The sequence below is a fragment of the Tribolium madens genome, unplaced genomic scaffold, assembly GCF_015345945.1.
Source record: "Tribolium madens isolate multiple individuals breed KSU strain unplaced genomic scaffold, Tmad_KSU_1.1 Scaffold_91;HRSCAF=231;Tcas5.2_LG7, whole genome shotgun sequence".
Lineage (NCBI taxonomy): Eukaryota > Metazoa > Arthropoda > Insecta > Coleoptera > Tenebrionidae > Tribolium > Tribolium madens.
The window spans coordinates 4,394,543-4,410,184 of NW_025401063.1; the positions used below are offsets into that span (position 1 = coordinate 4,394,543).

The 15,642-nt window shown below is 31.2% G+C and overlaps 2 protein-coding genes across 5 annotated transcripts in view; one reads left to right on the top strand and one right to left on the bottom strand.

Annotated features, from left to right (window-relative positions):
• The first annotated feature begins 6,400 nt into the window (after positions 1 to 6,400).
• Positions 6,401 to 7,606, top strand: LOC123010840 (longitudinals lacking protein-like). Of its 2 annotated transcripts, XM_044407993.1 has the most exons (3): positions 6,401 to 6,555; positions 6,671 to 6,863; positions 6,917 to 7,606. In XM_044407993.1, exons 2-3 carry the CDS (start codon positions 6,678 to 6,680, stop codon positions 7,106 to 7,108), a joined length of 378 nt encoding a protein of 125 aa, XP_044263928.1. In that variant the 5' UTR covers positions 6,401 to 6,555; positions 6,671 to 6,677; the 3' UTR covers positions 7,109 to 7,606. The 2 variants fall into 2 exon arrangements, with proteins under 2 accessions (XP_044263928.1, XP_044263929.1); XM_044407994.1 differs by lacking the exon at positions 6,401 to 6,555 and having other exon boundaries at positions 6,580 to 6,863.
• A 2,543-nt stretch (positions 7,607 to 10,149) lies between these two features.
• LOC123010647 overlaps positions 10,150 to 15,642 on the bottom strand; it is a 57,027-nt gene continuing 51,534 nt past the window's right edge. For 2 of the 3 annotated variants that reach the window (XM_044407713.1, XM_044407712.1), the window contains exons 7-8: positions 14,619 to 14,811; positions 10,150 to 11,124 (exon numbers count right to left, since the gene is read on the bottom strand). In XM_044407713.1, coding sequence (XP_044263648.1) covers positions 10,850 to 11,124; positions 14,619 to 14,811 — 468 coding nt within the window. In that variant the 3' untranslated portion in view covers positions 10,150 to 10,849. The remainder of the gene's footprint in view (positions 11,125 to 14,618; positions 14,812 to 15,642) is intronic. The other variant, XM_044407715.1, reaches the window with a different exon arrangement.

The following is a 15,642-nucleotide window of genomic DNA, read 5'->3' on the forward strand; positions in this document are numbered from 1 at the left end:
TAAATAGACATAATAAAATGTCAAATGTCAAAAAATAAATGTCAAAATTTTTTGACAGGTAGATTTTTTAAATATTTCTTCCATGTTCCTGGTATCATATCTTACTTAAAATTTTTCTCTGGGGCGCTAGTTTTGAGAYACCTTGTATATTAGACCATCAGAACAAATATACATGCCGGGAGCTTGGTGGCGYAGTGKCATAAGGTCACTACYTCYGGAAGGTAGGTTCGGTTTYAAATCCCGCAAAAGTCAACAATTTTTCTCTAATTCTAATAAGCATTATAAGAAAGCAAATAAGAGAGCATAAGCATTGAAAGCGCATAAACATARAAGCATGAGAGCTTTTTTATCTCAAAGTATCAAAATATGAAGTAAAATTTTGTATATWATAAGTAATAAGTTTTAATCTTATTAGGAGCTATAGATATAGTTATAGATAAGTTTTTCACAGATTTTTACATGTTTGAATAATTCATTTTTATACGAGAGGTGCTCAAAAATTTCCACTTTTMTTTATTTTGATAATTCCGAATAAAGTGCAACAAAGTTCGTGATAACTTAGAGGTTTTGGTAAAATCATTATTTTCGCTATTTTTATGATGATCTTTCTTTGTAAGATGGGAAATTCAAACAAGAGACAGTTATCGATAGTAACTTCAAAGTTATTATATGATATCCGCTACGAGTACCAAAAATYACCCAAAATTATGACAAAAAAAACTGCTATGGTTTAAAGACACCAATGCAAGTGAAACTTTTTTCGGATCAATACACATCAATACACTGATCGTAACACACAAATGAGTAAGAATATAAATGCTACACGGTCAGCTAATTCGAGCCATGGGTGCCGCCATATTGGCCGTGGCTGCTCTGCCGAGCGCCTTTTACTTTACCCCTACTCCGCAGCCGGCTGTAATGCGACATGTGATAGATTGACGAAAAATTTTGAGGCGATGGAAAAAAAGTTTCACTTTAACAAAATTTTTAAAACTGAACTAAATGCAGTCCTAAGAGCATAAGAAACTTAGAAAAGTTTGAATAATTTTGAGTATATTAGAGCAAAGACACTACGGAGGCGTGGTGGCGCAGCGACATAAAATCTCTGCTTCCGACAGCTGAGTCKGAAGTTTAAAGTCTACTTAAGGGAACAACTTTTCTTTAATTCTAATAAGTAATAAGAATAATAAGAGTGTCCTCATTTAAGCACATAAGAGCAAAAATTAGAGCATTAAATTAAAAATTAAAATTGATTTTTTAAGATTTTGGGGTGTTTCAGACTCAATAATGTGCATAAAACGTTGAAACAAATTTAATAATCTTCGAAACTCAATCTCTGATCGACTCTGGCCTTTGTTTCTAATAGAAATCAAACGCGGTGATGTACATACAAATAAATGATAAAAAATTACTTGTTTGCAACAATTGTTTTCATTTTTTTAATAATTCAAACAAACATAATATTGCCAAGAGCAAAAAATGTAATCCTTTTAATACAACATGAACAAATGATGTTCGTTACTCTGTAAAACTTTTTRCCCTTTCGTTGAAATGATGTGGGGTGATTAAAAGGGAATTTATCTGCGTATAACAGATTGCCGATGTCGGCAAAATTGACACGTAATTTTTAATACAGTCGACGTGTAACCGATAACCCGCAATTTACCTACTTTTTTACATAAATCCATACAAGATTTATTTTGAAAAATATACAAAAACATAACTAACGATAACACTTTATTGGAATGACTGTTAATAGTTGTTGTTTTAAGCACCCTTACATGACTTTTTCTCATTTATCGCGGCARTGGTGGTAACACTGAACCGCATTCTGCAGRAAAAATTCGATATTTAAATTACAATTTATTTGAACCCATCTGTGCACATTTAAATTTACAAAGAGCGAGCGTTATTTGACATTGCAACATGAAATGCCTGAAATAAATAAATAATTCATAAATTTAGTATCATTTTTTTTTATTAATATAACCTATAAATCAAAACTATAGTAAGTGGAAGAAAATTTAAGGCAGAAGCGGAGTACAAATTGGAAAAGTTTGCAGGATGAATTCTATAAATATGTTAACAATGTTAGCTCSGTGCTTTTGAATGAGTTTAAACCGAGATTTATGAACACAAGTGTTTTTTCCATATGAATGCGAAAACTATTGCAGATTTGTCTGGATTTTGTATGTATGAGTGTGCCTTTGTTTTATTCAAGTGCCATCTGTGAATGCTGTTGCAGGAAAATCCTGGAAGATAATCTCACACTGAACATAAGTGTCGCAAACCGACTAAAAGAAATTTTGTTTGATTTAATTAAAGCAGTGCTTCYGCTGCCGGCAAAGAATTTTTAGGAATTGCCACCAATTTCACTAGCTGTATTTTAGTTTAAAACAGTTGTTTTAAACAATACCAATAATCTTTCTTAAAGAACTAACCTCAAAGATCATCAACGTATATTTCAGAACTTAGCTAAGTATAGTTTCTGCTAGTATAACTAGTATAAACATTCAAGAAATGTAAAATAAATTATGGATCGCTATCATCTCTTCAAATTTCTACCTGTATATGACATATTGCTCTACGTTTTCTGGAGTAAAATTGAGTCGTTTATCAGTAAAAACATTTTCTTGGTATTAAAAAAGAACCTTTCAGGTACCATGACGATATTGGTCAAAATACAGGTGCGCCTGAACTCGCGCTTCAGAGAAAAGATATTACCAGGAACATGAAAAAATGTTAAAAAAAAGTCTATCTATAAAAATTTTGAAGTTATTTTGCACTTTGTCTACATTTATTTATTTGGAAAAATAATTTTCTAAGTTTTTTTGCTACAAGCTATTAGAAGAAGAAACAAAGAAGCTGTATTTTTTGACAGATAGAATTTTTTCCATATTCCTGGTATCTTATCTTACTTAGGGCGCGAGTTCTGATACACCCTGTATTTAGATAATAATTCGCATCTTGAACTACAGTGTCTTAAATTTCTTTATAAGAGAGATGTTAAAACATTCAAACGTAATATCTGTTTCTTTGATTAGACAAGAACAGATAACAAAGCACATTATTAAATTCTATTAAATTCTTCATACAAAAAAAATCTGTTTCAGCTTTCCTTTTGATATGTTAATCCCTCTATTTTTTTGAGCACCGTTGTCGGCAGCAGAAGCACTACTTAATTATTGCTCTGATATTGAATTATGTATTGCATCTTCGGAAGGATATTCCTTCATTCGCTGCACGTTATTAATATTTTGTAAGTAAATTACAGTATTTTAGAACGATGTTCATTTGAAGTGAAGCTTTACATAGACGTGGAGACACCGTATTTTGCAAACGAACAATAGATTCACTTCCATTTCACGAAATCCTTCTATCAATTTGAATTGTGCTCATTTTGTCTAAATTCATTGTGCAAAATGCAAATTTATAGGTGAATAAAAACGTGTTTTTCCATATCACTCTTATCTGATTTAGCTTATAATGAACCAACAGAAACGTGATAATTACTGCCCACCGTCCACACCTACATTTTATCCGAATTACGATTGCAACACAGTGTCGATTAAAAAGATGTGGGGTAATTAATGATAAAATTCCGACTCAAAGAGTTTTTTAATGATTTTAAATTAACAAAACCGAAAAATAGTGAAAAATTAGATTTTTAAAAGAAAAAAATGCAAGTGAAAACTTGTCAGAATTTAGGAGATGATACCACAATATTGATTTTGAATATACTAGGTACGCCACATACTCTCGGTGTAAAATAAAAAAAAATGATAAAACAAGTAACAACGTCTTGTTGTGTTGATTTTAATTTACAAAATATCTTAAAACCGTAATTAAAAACGGTTTAAAAAACGAATAAATGTATGAGTGAAGCCGCTGGGTTATTAAATAAAAAAAATAGGAATAAACCCAACTTGCTACCAGAATAAATATTTATCATTAAATGAAATTCTCTGATTTTGAAAATCAAATCTGAAATTATTTTTTATCTTAGAGTTTATACAGTTTTCAACCACACTAAACGCATATCTCGGAATAATATTTGCTTTCTTAAAATAGTAGATTTGTCACCAAGTATCAGAAAACAACTTGCTATCAAAATATATATTTATCCCTGATTATGAAATTCAAAGCAGAAATTATTTTTTATTTTTTACTCAACGTTAAAGAGTGCGTTTATCAACTAATTTCAATAGATAAAGTAGTCTTTTATCATCTAGTGAAATAAAGTAATTTTTATCTACTGTTTATATTTCAACAACTAATTTCAGTACATAAAGTAGTCTTTTATCGTCTTGTGAAATAAAGTAATTTTGATCTACCGTTTATATTCAAGAAATTCTGGTAGGTGAGTACAAAATAAAACCAAATATTATACACAACGATAAAGATTGTTTATCTACTAAAACTTAACCTTTTCGTAGATAAACAATTTCTTTATCGTCTTGTATAATAAATGACTATTATTTTTCAGCAATTTTTTAGCAACACTAAAAATTTGTCACTAAATAAATTGTATTAAAACCTTTATGACAATGTATGGTTTCTTCTGTATTAAAATGTACTACAGGGTGTTATCCAGGGCGTTTCAAAACTCGTGCCCCAGTGAAAAATTTCAAGTAAGATAATATATTTACTAAGAACATGGAAAAAATGTTTAAGTTGTTTTAGTTTGTCGTTATCAAAACAATAAAATTTGCCGATGAAATAATATTTTTTTAAATTATTGAGAAAGCAATTAAAGTGTAAGTTTCACAGTGTTTTAATTTTTAATGAATTGAAATGTTTTCACAATATTTTAATTTTATTAATTAATTTTTATTAACCAGATACTACTTATCGCAATAATTACCTACACATTGGCATCTATTACTTTATACGTTTTTGGATGATTTTCATAAATTTACAGACAATTATTTGTCGATAAATAAAAAATAAATTAATAATAAAAATTTGGAAAAAAATCTATATTTTTAGACACAACTTATTTTTAATTGATAACTTATTAATTAACTTTAGTTTTTAGTAAAAGAACTATTATGGAACAACAAAAACTTATACTCTCCTCTCAACAGGGAATAAAAAGAAGCTTTATTTCCTAGGAAATAAAATAATAATTGAATAACGATTTTTACTCTTACAATTCCAAATGAATGAATTGAATATTTTAACAAATTATTTGACATTATTTGACAAATTTATAATTTTCTTATGTTATTATTAATCTCTAGAGTAAAAACATTTATTAATTTATCAAAATAAAATGCCCTCGGCTCTCTTCGGTCGCTTCTGGCATTACCCTCATTTTTCGGTTAAAACCCAGTTGTTTTTTTTATAATACATGAATAACTATTCTACCTATTAATCTTTTCTGAAGTAATGCCAAATAATGACATTTTTATTCAATAAACATTTTTTAAATCATTTAAACGCAACCATGTAGACTTCACCAAAACTTAAAAAATATAAACTTTTGTTGTTAATATCACGACCAAAAAAATAAAGCTACTAAATATTGCAAAAAATCTTGTTTTTATTTGTTATACAATGGCATCACAAACTTTTGATGTTCCTCTCATTTTATCTTTATTAGTACGTATTCATCAAACTTTTAAATAAACTCTTTGATCCTGTTTCTCTCTGAATGAATTTCTGTAATAATCTTATCTAATTTATCTTTTTTTTGTGAAACAACTTTGCCAACTTTACAAACTTTGTTTGATTTTGAATGAACTTCTATTATTCCTCTTTAACTTGATTATCATTAACTAAAATCTACCTTTCAAATTTTTAACATTTAAATATTCATTTCATTTTTATCTATTACTAACTAGGTATATTTTTAATACTCATTCTTCATAATTCATATATTGATTATTACAATAAATCAAAATTTAATTACCTTTCAACCAAAGTTGTTGCGATTTATTTCGAGTTTATATCATTCATGAAGACTTATTTTCTTATCTTTTTTTAACACCTTGTTTCGAGTTTTTTGCCCTTTATCACCATTCGTTTTAATCTCATTTTATAACGTTATTTACGGTGGGATACAAGCACCTGCGTCAAGGGAAAAATCAATGGAGCATAACTCTTATTAATCTGCAATTACAGTCAACTTCTTGTAATCATTATTAACAAGCTAAACTCACTTTGAATTTTATTTTATTAAAGTCTTAAAACCAATATTGTCCACACGTGAATTAATAAATTTTTTTGTCATAAGTGACTTCATGACTGTACCAAGTAGTGTAATAGTTTAAAGCCCAATTGTGGTCATAAATCGTCCAAACCAATTAATTTTTTCATCAGAAATTATTTTTTACTTAGTTTAAACTTCCCGCATTTGGCTTCCAGGTCCGCCAACCTGCACCACCCGTCCTCCAACCCACATTCAARCCGGTGACGCAATAATTTAGGTTGTCAACACATGGCGATTAGGCGCTTGCGTAATAGCACTGTTTAGCACAGCAGAATGTTAATGACTGTTTAACTTTTATCTTAATTTTTAGCCACAAGTCTCAAATCTAAATTCGAAAATCGGTAAGTGTTGGCAATAGTTGACACGTCACGTGTCCGACAGCCGCCATCTCGAATCGTTTGACCCACCAAAAAAATTAGGTTATGTGAAATTGGTAAACAGTTGGGGCTGTTGCAGGTGGACAATGGCAGACCAGCAGCAGTTTTTCTTAAAATGGAACGACTTTCAAAGTAATATGGTGTCGTCGTTCCGGCATTTGCGAGACGAGAAGAGTTTCACTGATGTCACTTTGGCCTGCGAGGGGCAGACGTGCAAAGCGCATAAAATGGTYCTCTCGGCGTGTAGTCCCTATTTTAAAAGCTTGCTAGAGGTAGGGGGAGTGTCCCACTATGGGGGTGTAAATTTGCGACTTGTTTGTTGCAGGAGAACCCCTCGAAGCACCCGATTATCATACTCAAGGATGTGGCTTACAGCCATTTACAAGCAATTTTAGAGTTTATGTACGCCGGTGAGGTGAACGTGAGTCAGGAGCAAYTGCCGGCCTTCCTCAAAACGGCAGATAGACTCAAAGTGAAAGGGCTGGCGGAGGCCCCCCAGGCAATTAAACGGGAATAAAGTAAAGTAGTCTTAAGGGAAATTTATACAATTAGTTTTCTGTAGAGGTACGGTGCCTTATTTTGGGTTTCCTCACTATTTTTACAACAATGAAACATGTTCCTAKGTGGTTTCTCTGCAGTTGCCAAATATACAGACAGTTTCCCACCCGTATGTCTACAGGAAATTACTTGACTCGATATATTTCTTTTTACGAAACATTTGATATGCATTTTTGAGGCGCGAGTTTACATTGGGTAAAAAGAAATATATTTTCGGGGATATTAATTAAGCATGTTTTGTAAAAGATTTTTATATGAGTTTGTTTTATAGTTTTATATCTACGCATAAGGGTTTCAGTTTTAAGTAGTAACAATTTATATTTTTGATAGTCGTTCGTTCTACATAAGTTGCAGAAACTTGGAAATATGTTAGACAATTACCACGTTGTTACCACATAATTTTTTAAACATTCTAGGACCTGTAATTCGATTGTAATAAAATGTTGTACATTTCAAACGGTTAMTTACTTGTTATGCCTTCAGAGTGCTCACGGAACGAATTTAATGTCAACACAAACTATTTATTGCTGTTATTTATTGTACACACAACAGTTACACATATTTACATTCAGTTTTTAACTTATGTATGATGCCCTAATTATTACATGATTGTCACAGTAGAAATTGTAGATAAAAATATAAATTTGTGATATTAAATCTGCTAATGCTCGTATTACAGGATATGTAATATTATCTACAAATGTACATGAAATATTTATGCAATCATTGATAAAACACTACTCAAAGTTAGTAACTTTATTGTCCCTATCTCAATGCACTCAAGACGCACCAAAGATGTCTGCAGTTATTTAACAACAAAATAAATTGTCACACTTTTATTGTTAAAAAATTGAAGATCAAAAAAGAAACAGAAATTGGCTTTAATAGGAACTAAGCATCAAGCTTGATGTAAAAAGTCAATTTTCTTATAGCAAATTTTAGTTTATACCTGATGAGTATTTTTTCACATTAAAATGTATAAAACTTTTTAAATAGGTAATAATTAATAATTTTTAATAAAACTTATGAAACAAAAGAATGAAACCTAATGTTTTTTATAACTCAGAAACCACATTCCACTACAATAAAAAAGATGGAATCAAACTTTTTTTTAATCATTTGTCTTCAGAAAATATTTAATAAAAAATAAAGTGCTATAAAACTACAATCCTGTTTTGAGAATAAAGTATTGTTTCATTTTTTTCAAAATGGCAATTTATATGATTATTTTTCGATAAAAATGGAATAAAATGTAGATAGTTGTATGAAAACTTTTCTTGTATTTCGTATAGTCATTTTCATTATCTTTAATGCAAGGTTTTCTTGCAAATTTTGACAAAATCGAGTTATTTTAGACAAATCGTTCACTTAACAATCTTGGAAAGCTTAGAAATAAAATCAAAATTAATAAATAAATAACTAATGTACACCTCGTGCCATTTCAATCGCCACACTGGCAACGTCGCTGTGTTTTTTTGAGGTTTTTTTGATTTTTGTGAAAAAAAAACTAATCTGTGTAACAACTGACAAATTTTAAGCCAAAATACTCTACTATTTGATACAGAAAAAACATTGTGAAAAAAGGAACACACGAGGTGTATACTTCGTGTCACACTGGCAACATCGCAGCTGTGTTTTTTGAGTGAATTAGATCACAAATATTTGAATTCTGTGTAAAAGAATAATCTTCATAACAATAGACCCTACTRATAAATTTTAAAAGTGAGAGAATACTACATTTTTACTATGAACGTTTAAATCTAAAAACTTAATTATTATTGAATATACAGAGTGACTGTAAAGATTGTTATCCTCAAGTTTAAAATCTTAATTTGGCAATCTGRATTCTCCAATTCAAACGTTAAACTTTAGAGGAAATTGTCATTTATTTGCGAACGACGACTGCTGGCTTAGCCGTTACCTCAAACATCCTAATATAATAGAAGAATTACCAAAAATTCAATCTTACCAATATATTTTTTGGTCAGAAACGTTATTTATGGCCTCTCGGTAGATATAATTTTTTTCGGAATAACTGTTTTAGAGGTGAAATAAACATAAATAAATCATAAACATTAATTAATTTACGTGTAAAAGAAGAATCTTTGCAACAAATGGACTCTAATATACTGACAAATGTAGAGCCCAAATACTCCAATGTGACTTTGTATACAGAAAAAAACCTTATAAGAAGAATCAGGATTACGATTGAAATAACACGACATATACATTTTTATGATCTTTTAAATATAAAAATTTAGTTTTTATTAAATATACCGAGTGAATGTAAATGATTGTTATTGTTTGGTCAAGTTTAAAATCTCAATTTGGCAACATTAACTCTCCAATTCAAACGTCAAACTTTTATAGACAATTGTCATTCATGGTAAACAAATTAGGATTTAGTGTTGCCAACAGATTTTTTGTCAAAAACATTATTTTTATTGCCACCTTCAGAATAAATTAATGTAGATTAGTTTTTGAAACATTTATAGTTGTTCTTTATACTTCTTATAATTACAATTGTATTTAAATAAAAATATTGGGGTTTTTACAGTTTACATTAAAAACACGTGCAGCGTACACATTTTTTTGAGTGAGAAACAAAAAAAATACGATTTTGTATTGAACAATGTTTTTTGAACTCCCCGCCTTCAAAATGACATTTTGCAAACGTAACAATTAACCGCATAAACGGTCTTTTTAAAAATAATTTTACCTGATAATAATAAAATTTGGTTTGCAAAACGTCACTTTTCCAATTTGGAAGTTGAAAATTTCAAAAGAGTAAAATTAAATCGCCATTATACTATTGGTAATAATAAATTTTATTAATAAGAACAAATGTTAGGTAATGTTGGTTTCAAAAAAAATATCGTAGAACCTCCATGCACGAAGACATTCGCGCGAATGAAGCACTCGCTGCTTCGTCGCTCGTGTCTCAAATAATGCGCGAAAAATGTTAATTGTATTAAAATTGCAAGAAAAAAAAACACTTAATCGATTCGAAAAATTGTTTTATTTTGTTGAAAACAAGACAATAACTGCAGACGGCTCAGCGGGCAGCCGCGATTTTGYTGCATTTTCGACACTTCGACAAAAATTGAACGAAAAAAAGAGAGTTTCGAACAGTCGTATAAGTAGAAAGAGATACTGAGCAGTCTCTTTGATTAATAGAAAAGTAACAAAGTTTCTACTAAACTATAAAAGTCTTATGAAAACATCTAAATGGTTCAGTCTCATTTCGCAACATTCTATGATGATGATTCCTCTATCTATAAATATACACAAATTTAATACACCAGGCGATCGTTTGTCACGTTTATCAAATTCGTGCTCCACTTTTAATTAATATAACTGACCGCACCCGATGATACAATAATTGACTAATTGCTAGAAAAAATTTGAAGCGCAGGCAGTGAAGCAAAAAAAAAATCACAAATGAGTGCACAAAAACTCAGGAGTGAGCTACTATTTTACACAACTTTAGGCCTTAAAACTACTTGGGATTGATCACCCTCGTCACTAAACCAAAACGTGGTCATCATTCTTGCAGAAATCGTCAAAAAGGAGACATGAAGCGTCCATTGCTACGTCCACTTAAATATCACATGTAGCTAAAACAGGTAGAAAACTATACAAATCCAACACAAATTCGTCTCTATCAGAATTAGCGTAGAAAAATAGAATCTACAACAATTTATAAAACATGTAAATTTTCGCAAGACCTCGACTTGCTTATATCGTTCATACAGATTTTCTGGAGGATCTCTCGAGCGATGTTGAGGCTGAGACTGGTCTTGGAGCCGTGCAATTTGTTGCTCTCCTTCTTCGACCCGGACTTTTTCTTCTCGCGGGACTCCCGGAGCCGGATCTGCTTCAGGATCCCCACCAGGAGCTCGTCCACGTTGTGCTGGATGCCGCTCGARGTCTCGATGAACTTGCAGTCGCGCGCCACCGCCAGCGCTTTGCCCTCTGAAAACGCCCCATTTTATTCCAAAATTCAATTTTAGGAATCAGATTTCGAAATTGACAAGTTTAATGCGAAATATGTCACGTTTTTTAATTAATTATTGCAGAAAATGAAAGAGGGTGAAAGCAAAAGAATGTTTTAATTTAACGAAATCCGTTAGAAACGCGAACTAATTAAAATCTTGTTTATGACAAGGCGGGGATGTTGACTTATGAAATTCTTTAATTTTGCGTCGTTCTTCACGTTTTCGCCATCTGTTAATGGATTTTTCCATTAATTTTTGAAACTTGCAATTTCGGGTACAAATCTTGCCGATAAAATAAAGCGTTTGTMGGAACAAATCTCCAGCAATTTGGTCCCAACGAAGACATCTATTTCTAGTCGGGCCGAAAGCTGTATTTCCCCGGATTGAAATATTAGATAAAAATCTTATAAAATTGCATGAAATTCACCAAACTTGGCGAAAATCGGCCCAGTTAAACGCAGATCATGTCTAYATTGGAATCCAGTCAGASCCGGAAACCGGAAATGGCATTTCTGATGTCTTCCGTTGAAAAAATCGTGTCATGGGAATTGAATCAATTGCAAAATCGGAAAAATTTGGTTATTTTTCTCGGGGAAATCGAGCTATTTTATTGTTTACTTTCTGCAAAAGCGAATAATGAGTAATGAGAATTTATGACGCCTCGATATCGAGTTAAGTACCACCATTACGATGATGAATTTTCTCAGGAAGGAGATCTTACGGGATTACTAACTAAACATCAAAAGCGGGGACATAAAGTTATGCTCGAGTGTTATTAAATACTCAAAACACTGTGCTTCTGGCTAACTAATTAATAACAAACGTGAGGCCACACTCACCCTTTACCCGTTTTATGCAAAACTAATTTTTAATGCTAAGATGAAAAAAATTAATGCTCTCTTGGTTTGGGCTTCCATTGTACCATTTTTACTCATTTCTTTTCTTTTTTTTTGGTTGAACAAAGATTCAGGTATATACAGAGTGCTCCAATTAAGTTGTTATCACATTTTTGTACAAGTGTAAAAATAACAGTTGCCTAGGAAACATGACAACAGCTAAAATTGAGTGCAAATATAGAGTACACAGTGTTGTCACACATCTGCTAAAAATAATTTATCACTGAAATAATTTTTGAAAAATTCAAACACTGCTACAACTAGATATCCATAATGTAAAATATGAAAATTTGAGTAAATAATGTGATTTAATGAACTTAACAAAATAAATTTATAGCTTCATATTGTGGAAAATATGACCGCAAGGATTTTCTAAAGATTTTTTCTTGTAAACTGTAGAAGCTTCTGAACAATGTACAGTTGCGGAATTAAAATTTCAGGCAGTATTTTTCTGTAACTTTAAAAAGATCACTGTAAACTACCTTTTACTGTCATCATGACTGACATTTGACAATTAAACTTACTTTTGTTGTTGTTAAAATTGTTAATCAAATAATTTGTCGGTCTTAGGAAATTTATTAATTGAACTAAGTGTCGCTTTGATCTGCTGCCTACCCGTTATTATGCCACAAATCACTATTTTTGAAAGTAAATAAATCAAAATGACATAAACATGACAAGAGTAAAAAATGAGGTTATTAATGTAAAGGTTGTTTTTGAGTTTACATTATGAAAATGACAATACTGACCGAAATTTTAATTCCGTAACTCTACCATTGAGTTGGCGCGCCACTTTTTGAGCGCCCTGTAAAAAAGAGAAGACAATAAAAGTAAAAAGACTTATGAAAATTTTCTTGTATTTTTACTTTTTATTTTAACTAGGATATTAAAATTAAAAAAATTAACCGTATTTTTTCTTCTAACAGTCTTTTTTTCATTATTTTTAATGCAAGATTTTTTTACAAATTCTAACAAAATCRAATTATTGGACCAATTTTTCAAGTGATATTAGAGTTTTAATGTTTACACTTGTTAGTCTTTCCTTTGTTTTTGTTACATAAAAAGCGCCAGGAAATTAATTCGAAAAAAAAWTTCAACTTGAGGTTTTATAATTCAATAAATTGTATAATGTACAATTTTGAATTTTAAATTATCTGAGACAAGATTCTAAACGTGTCGAATGCATTCAAAGAAATTAAAAAATACTTAATAAAAAAGTAGAGATTGAATGCTTGAAATTAAAATAACAAATAAATTTTTATTAAATATGCATTTAACATAATGTGAAGTAGATCACGACGAGAAAATAGAAAAATTTAAAAGAAAACAAAAATTAAAAATATTACTGAAAGCAAACCAAAACTTACAAATTTTTAAAATAAAAGTAGAAATAAACGAAAATAAAAGGAAAAAAAGATCTCTTAACTCAAAACAAAAATAGTTAYTTATGTATAAAGACGCTGAAGTCTTATTTTTCAGTACAATTGTGTGTTTAGTTGCCTAGGCGATAACCACGAAACAGGAAATAGTATATTATGTAACTAGAGGCATAAACGCCACTTTAGACATGAGTTTTATTAGGTACGAGTGAAGCGCAGCGGAGCGACTGTTTAATAAAACTAATGTCTAGTGAAGTTAATACACGTGTTACATACTATACTTTTTCTACGACCACTACAAAAAATTTACTTAAATTAAAAATTAAATTAAATGACAGAACGCTAACTTTAGACCGTGACTAATACGACAGTTGCTATTACCAACGTAACTAATACGCATATTAGTCACGGCTATTTGAAAACTATTTGAAGAATTAAAAACCAATATTTATAAACAAATACAGAATAGGAATAGGATTTGTCTTTATCTCATGTTTAGATGAAGACGATAATTTGACAACACTGTTCGCAAGCAACAACAAACAAAACTGTAGTATAATGAACTACTTCATTGCTGTTTTATACTCTTTACTGACAATTTTATGTAACTTTAGTGCCGATTTCGGAAAAATATTTTTGTAATTTGTCTCCATTTTGATTCTCTAATAGACACATTAAAGAACGGGACGTCATCATGTGCTATGTCTTAATAGTCAAAAGGCGACKAGATTAAATTTTGATTTTTAAAACTAAGACTATACACTATACCAAACGTGACAACAATCCCTAAATCGATTAAAGTAAAGATTTTTGTTTAAAAACGGCATACCTAAAGAGGGCAAATCACTAAAATAGTAAAAAAAAACTCGTTTTATAAGACCTTAAAGCGCTCATTTTGTAGCTACGCCACTCGTGTTTTAAACTCGAATTCGTGCTTCAAGACTGGTTTTATAAAATTTGTTTCTTAATATACTATTATAAAACAAATTTCTTGTGTTTGTTATTTTCAAGTTTTTAGTTTTCATAGTATTGACTGATTTTAATTAATTTAAAATTATCGATGACTCCAGAAAAAAAAATGCGTTTTAATTGGACACTCTGTCAAGCCTGAACCCTCGTCCGAGTTATTTTCTCGGGAATTATGATTATTATCCGAATTTTTTGCCTCCGTTAGACAAACACATAGTTTGACAAACCGTTCGCTGTGATGACCCTCGACCTGGCCAAGTCCGCCTTATTTCCCACAACAATAACGCTCTTCTCCTGCGTGTACCCCTCCCTCCAGAGGTAGTTGAGGGTCTCTTCAGCGTGCTGGAAGCTCGCCCTCGCCACTACAGAGTAGACYACGACGCAGGCATGTGGTTCGTAAGTACTCAGCGAATTTTCCACCTGAAAGGATTGTCATAAACACATCGAATTAGACCCAAGTTTATTAATAACGAGTTTCTGGATCGATTTTCAAAGTTCGTTTCCGAACGGCTTCCAACTCCCAKTGTATACATATTTAATGATACTCCACCCAACACGATGACTTTGCGAAATCCGACAGCGTCCATTATGTGCAAGAAAAATAATTGCGAGTGCACAGCGGAGGCTAAGTGAAAACGGGGGATCGATACTGTTTTTAGGACTATCATTAAAACTTGCGATAAGTGGCTCCAAGGGGAGGAAAAATCGTTTTTTGTGTTTTTAAACCAAATTGAAAATACGAGTAGACACCTTTCATCGCTCACTCCCTCAAATCAATAAGTCCAATCTCCTGTCATAGACAATATTGCTGAAAGAGGCTTTATATTCCGAAACGCCAATATTAGGTATATCGAACACAACAAATCTATGCGGATTTGAAGCCAGATCCGAAAGAAACTCCCGGCTTTCCCGGTAACCTTTTACGAGCCCTTTGAGGGACTCCCCCACCTCTGTTTCAATTTTGGTAACCGCTGACTAAATTTMGATTAAAATTAGAATTAAATTGTTTCAAATTCAACTACTCAGCAGGTGTTTAAGAGTTTACACCCGGAAAAACGCTCAAAAGCGGCAACATGTGTTTCCAATAAYGTTGTAGAGTCCCATTCAAGCGAAAAATAAAAAGTATTACTGAAGAGTTATCGATTTGTCATTAAAGATTTCTCGAGTTTGTCTCTTCTTTTATACAAAATAAAGGATTTTAGCTGATTGTCTCTCAAATGCGATTTGGGACAAGATAAAAGCATAAGATAC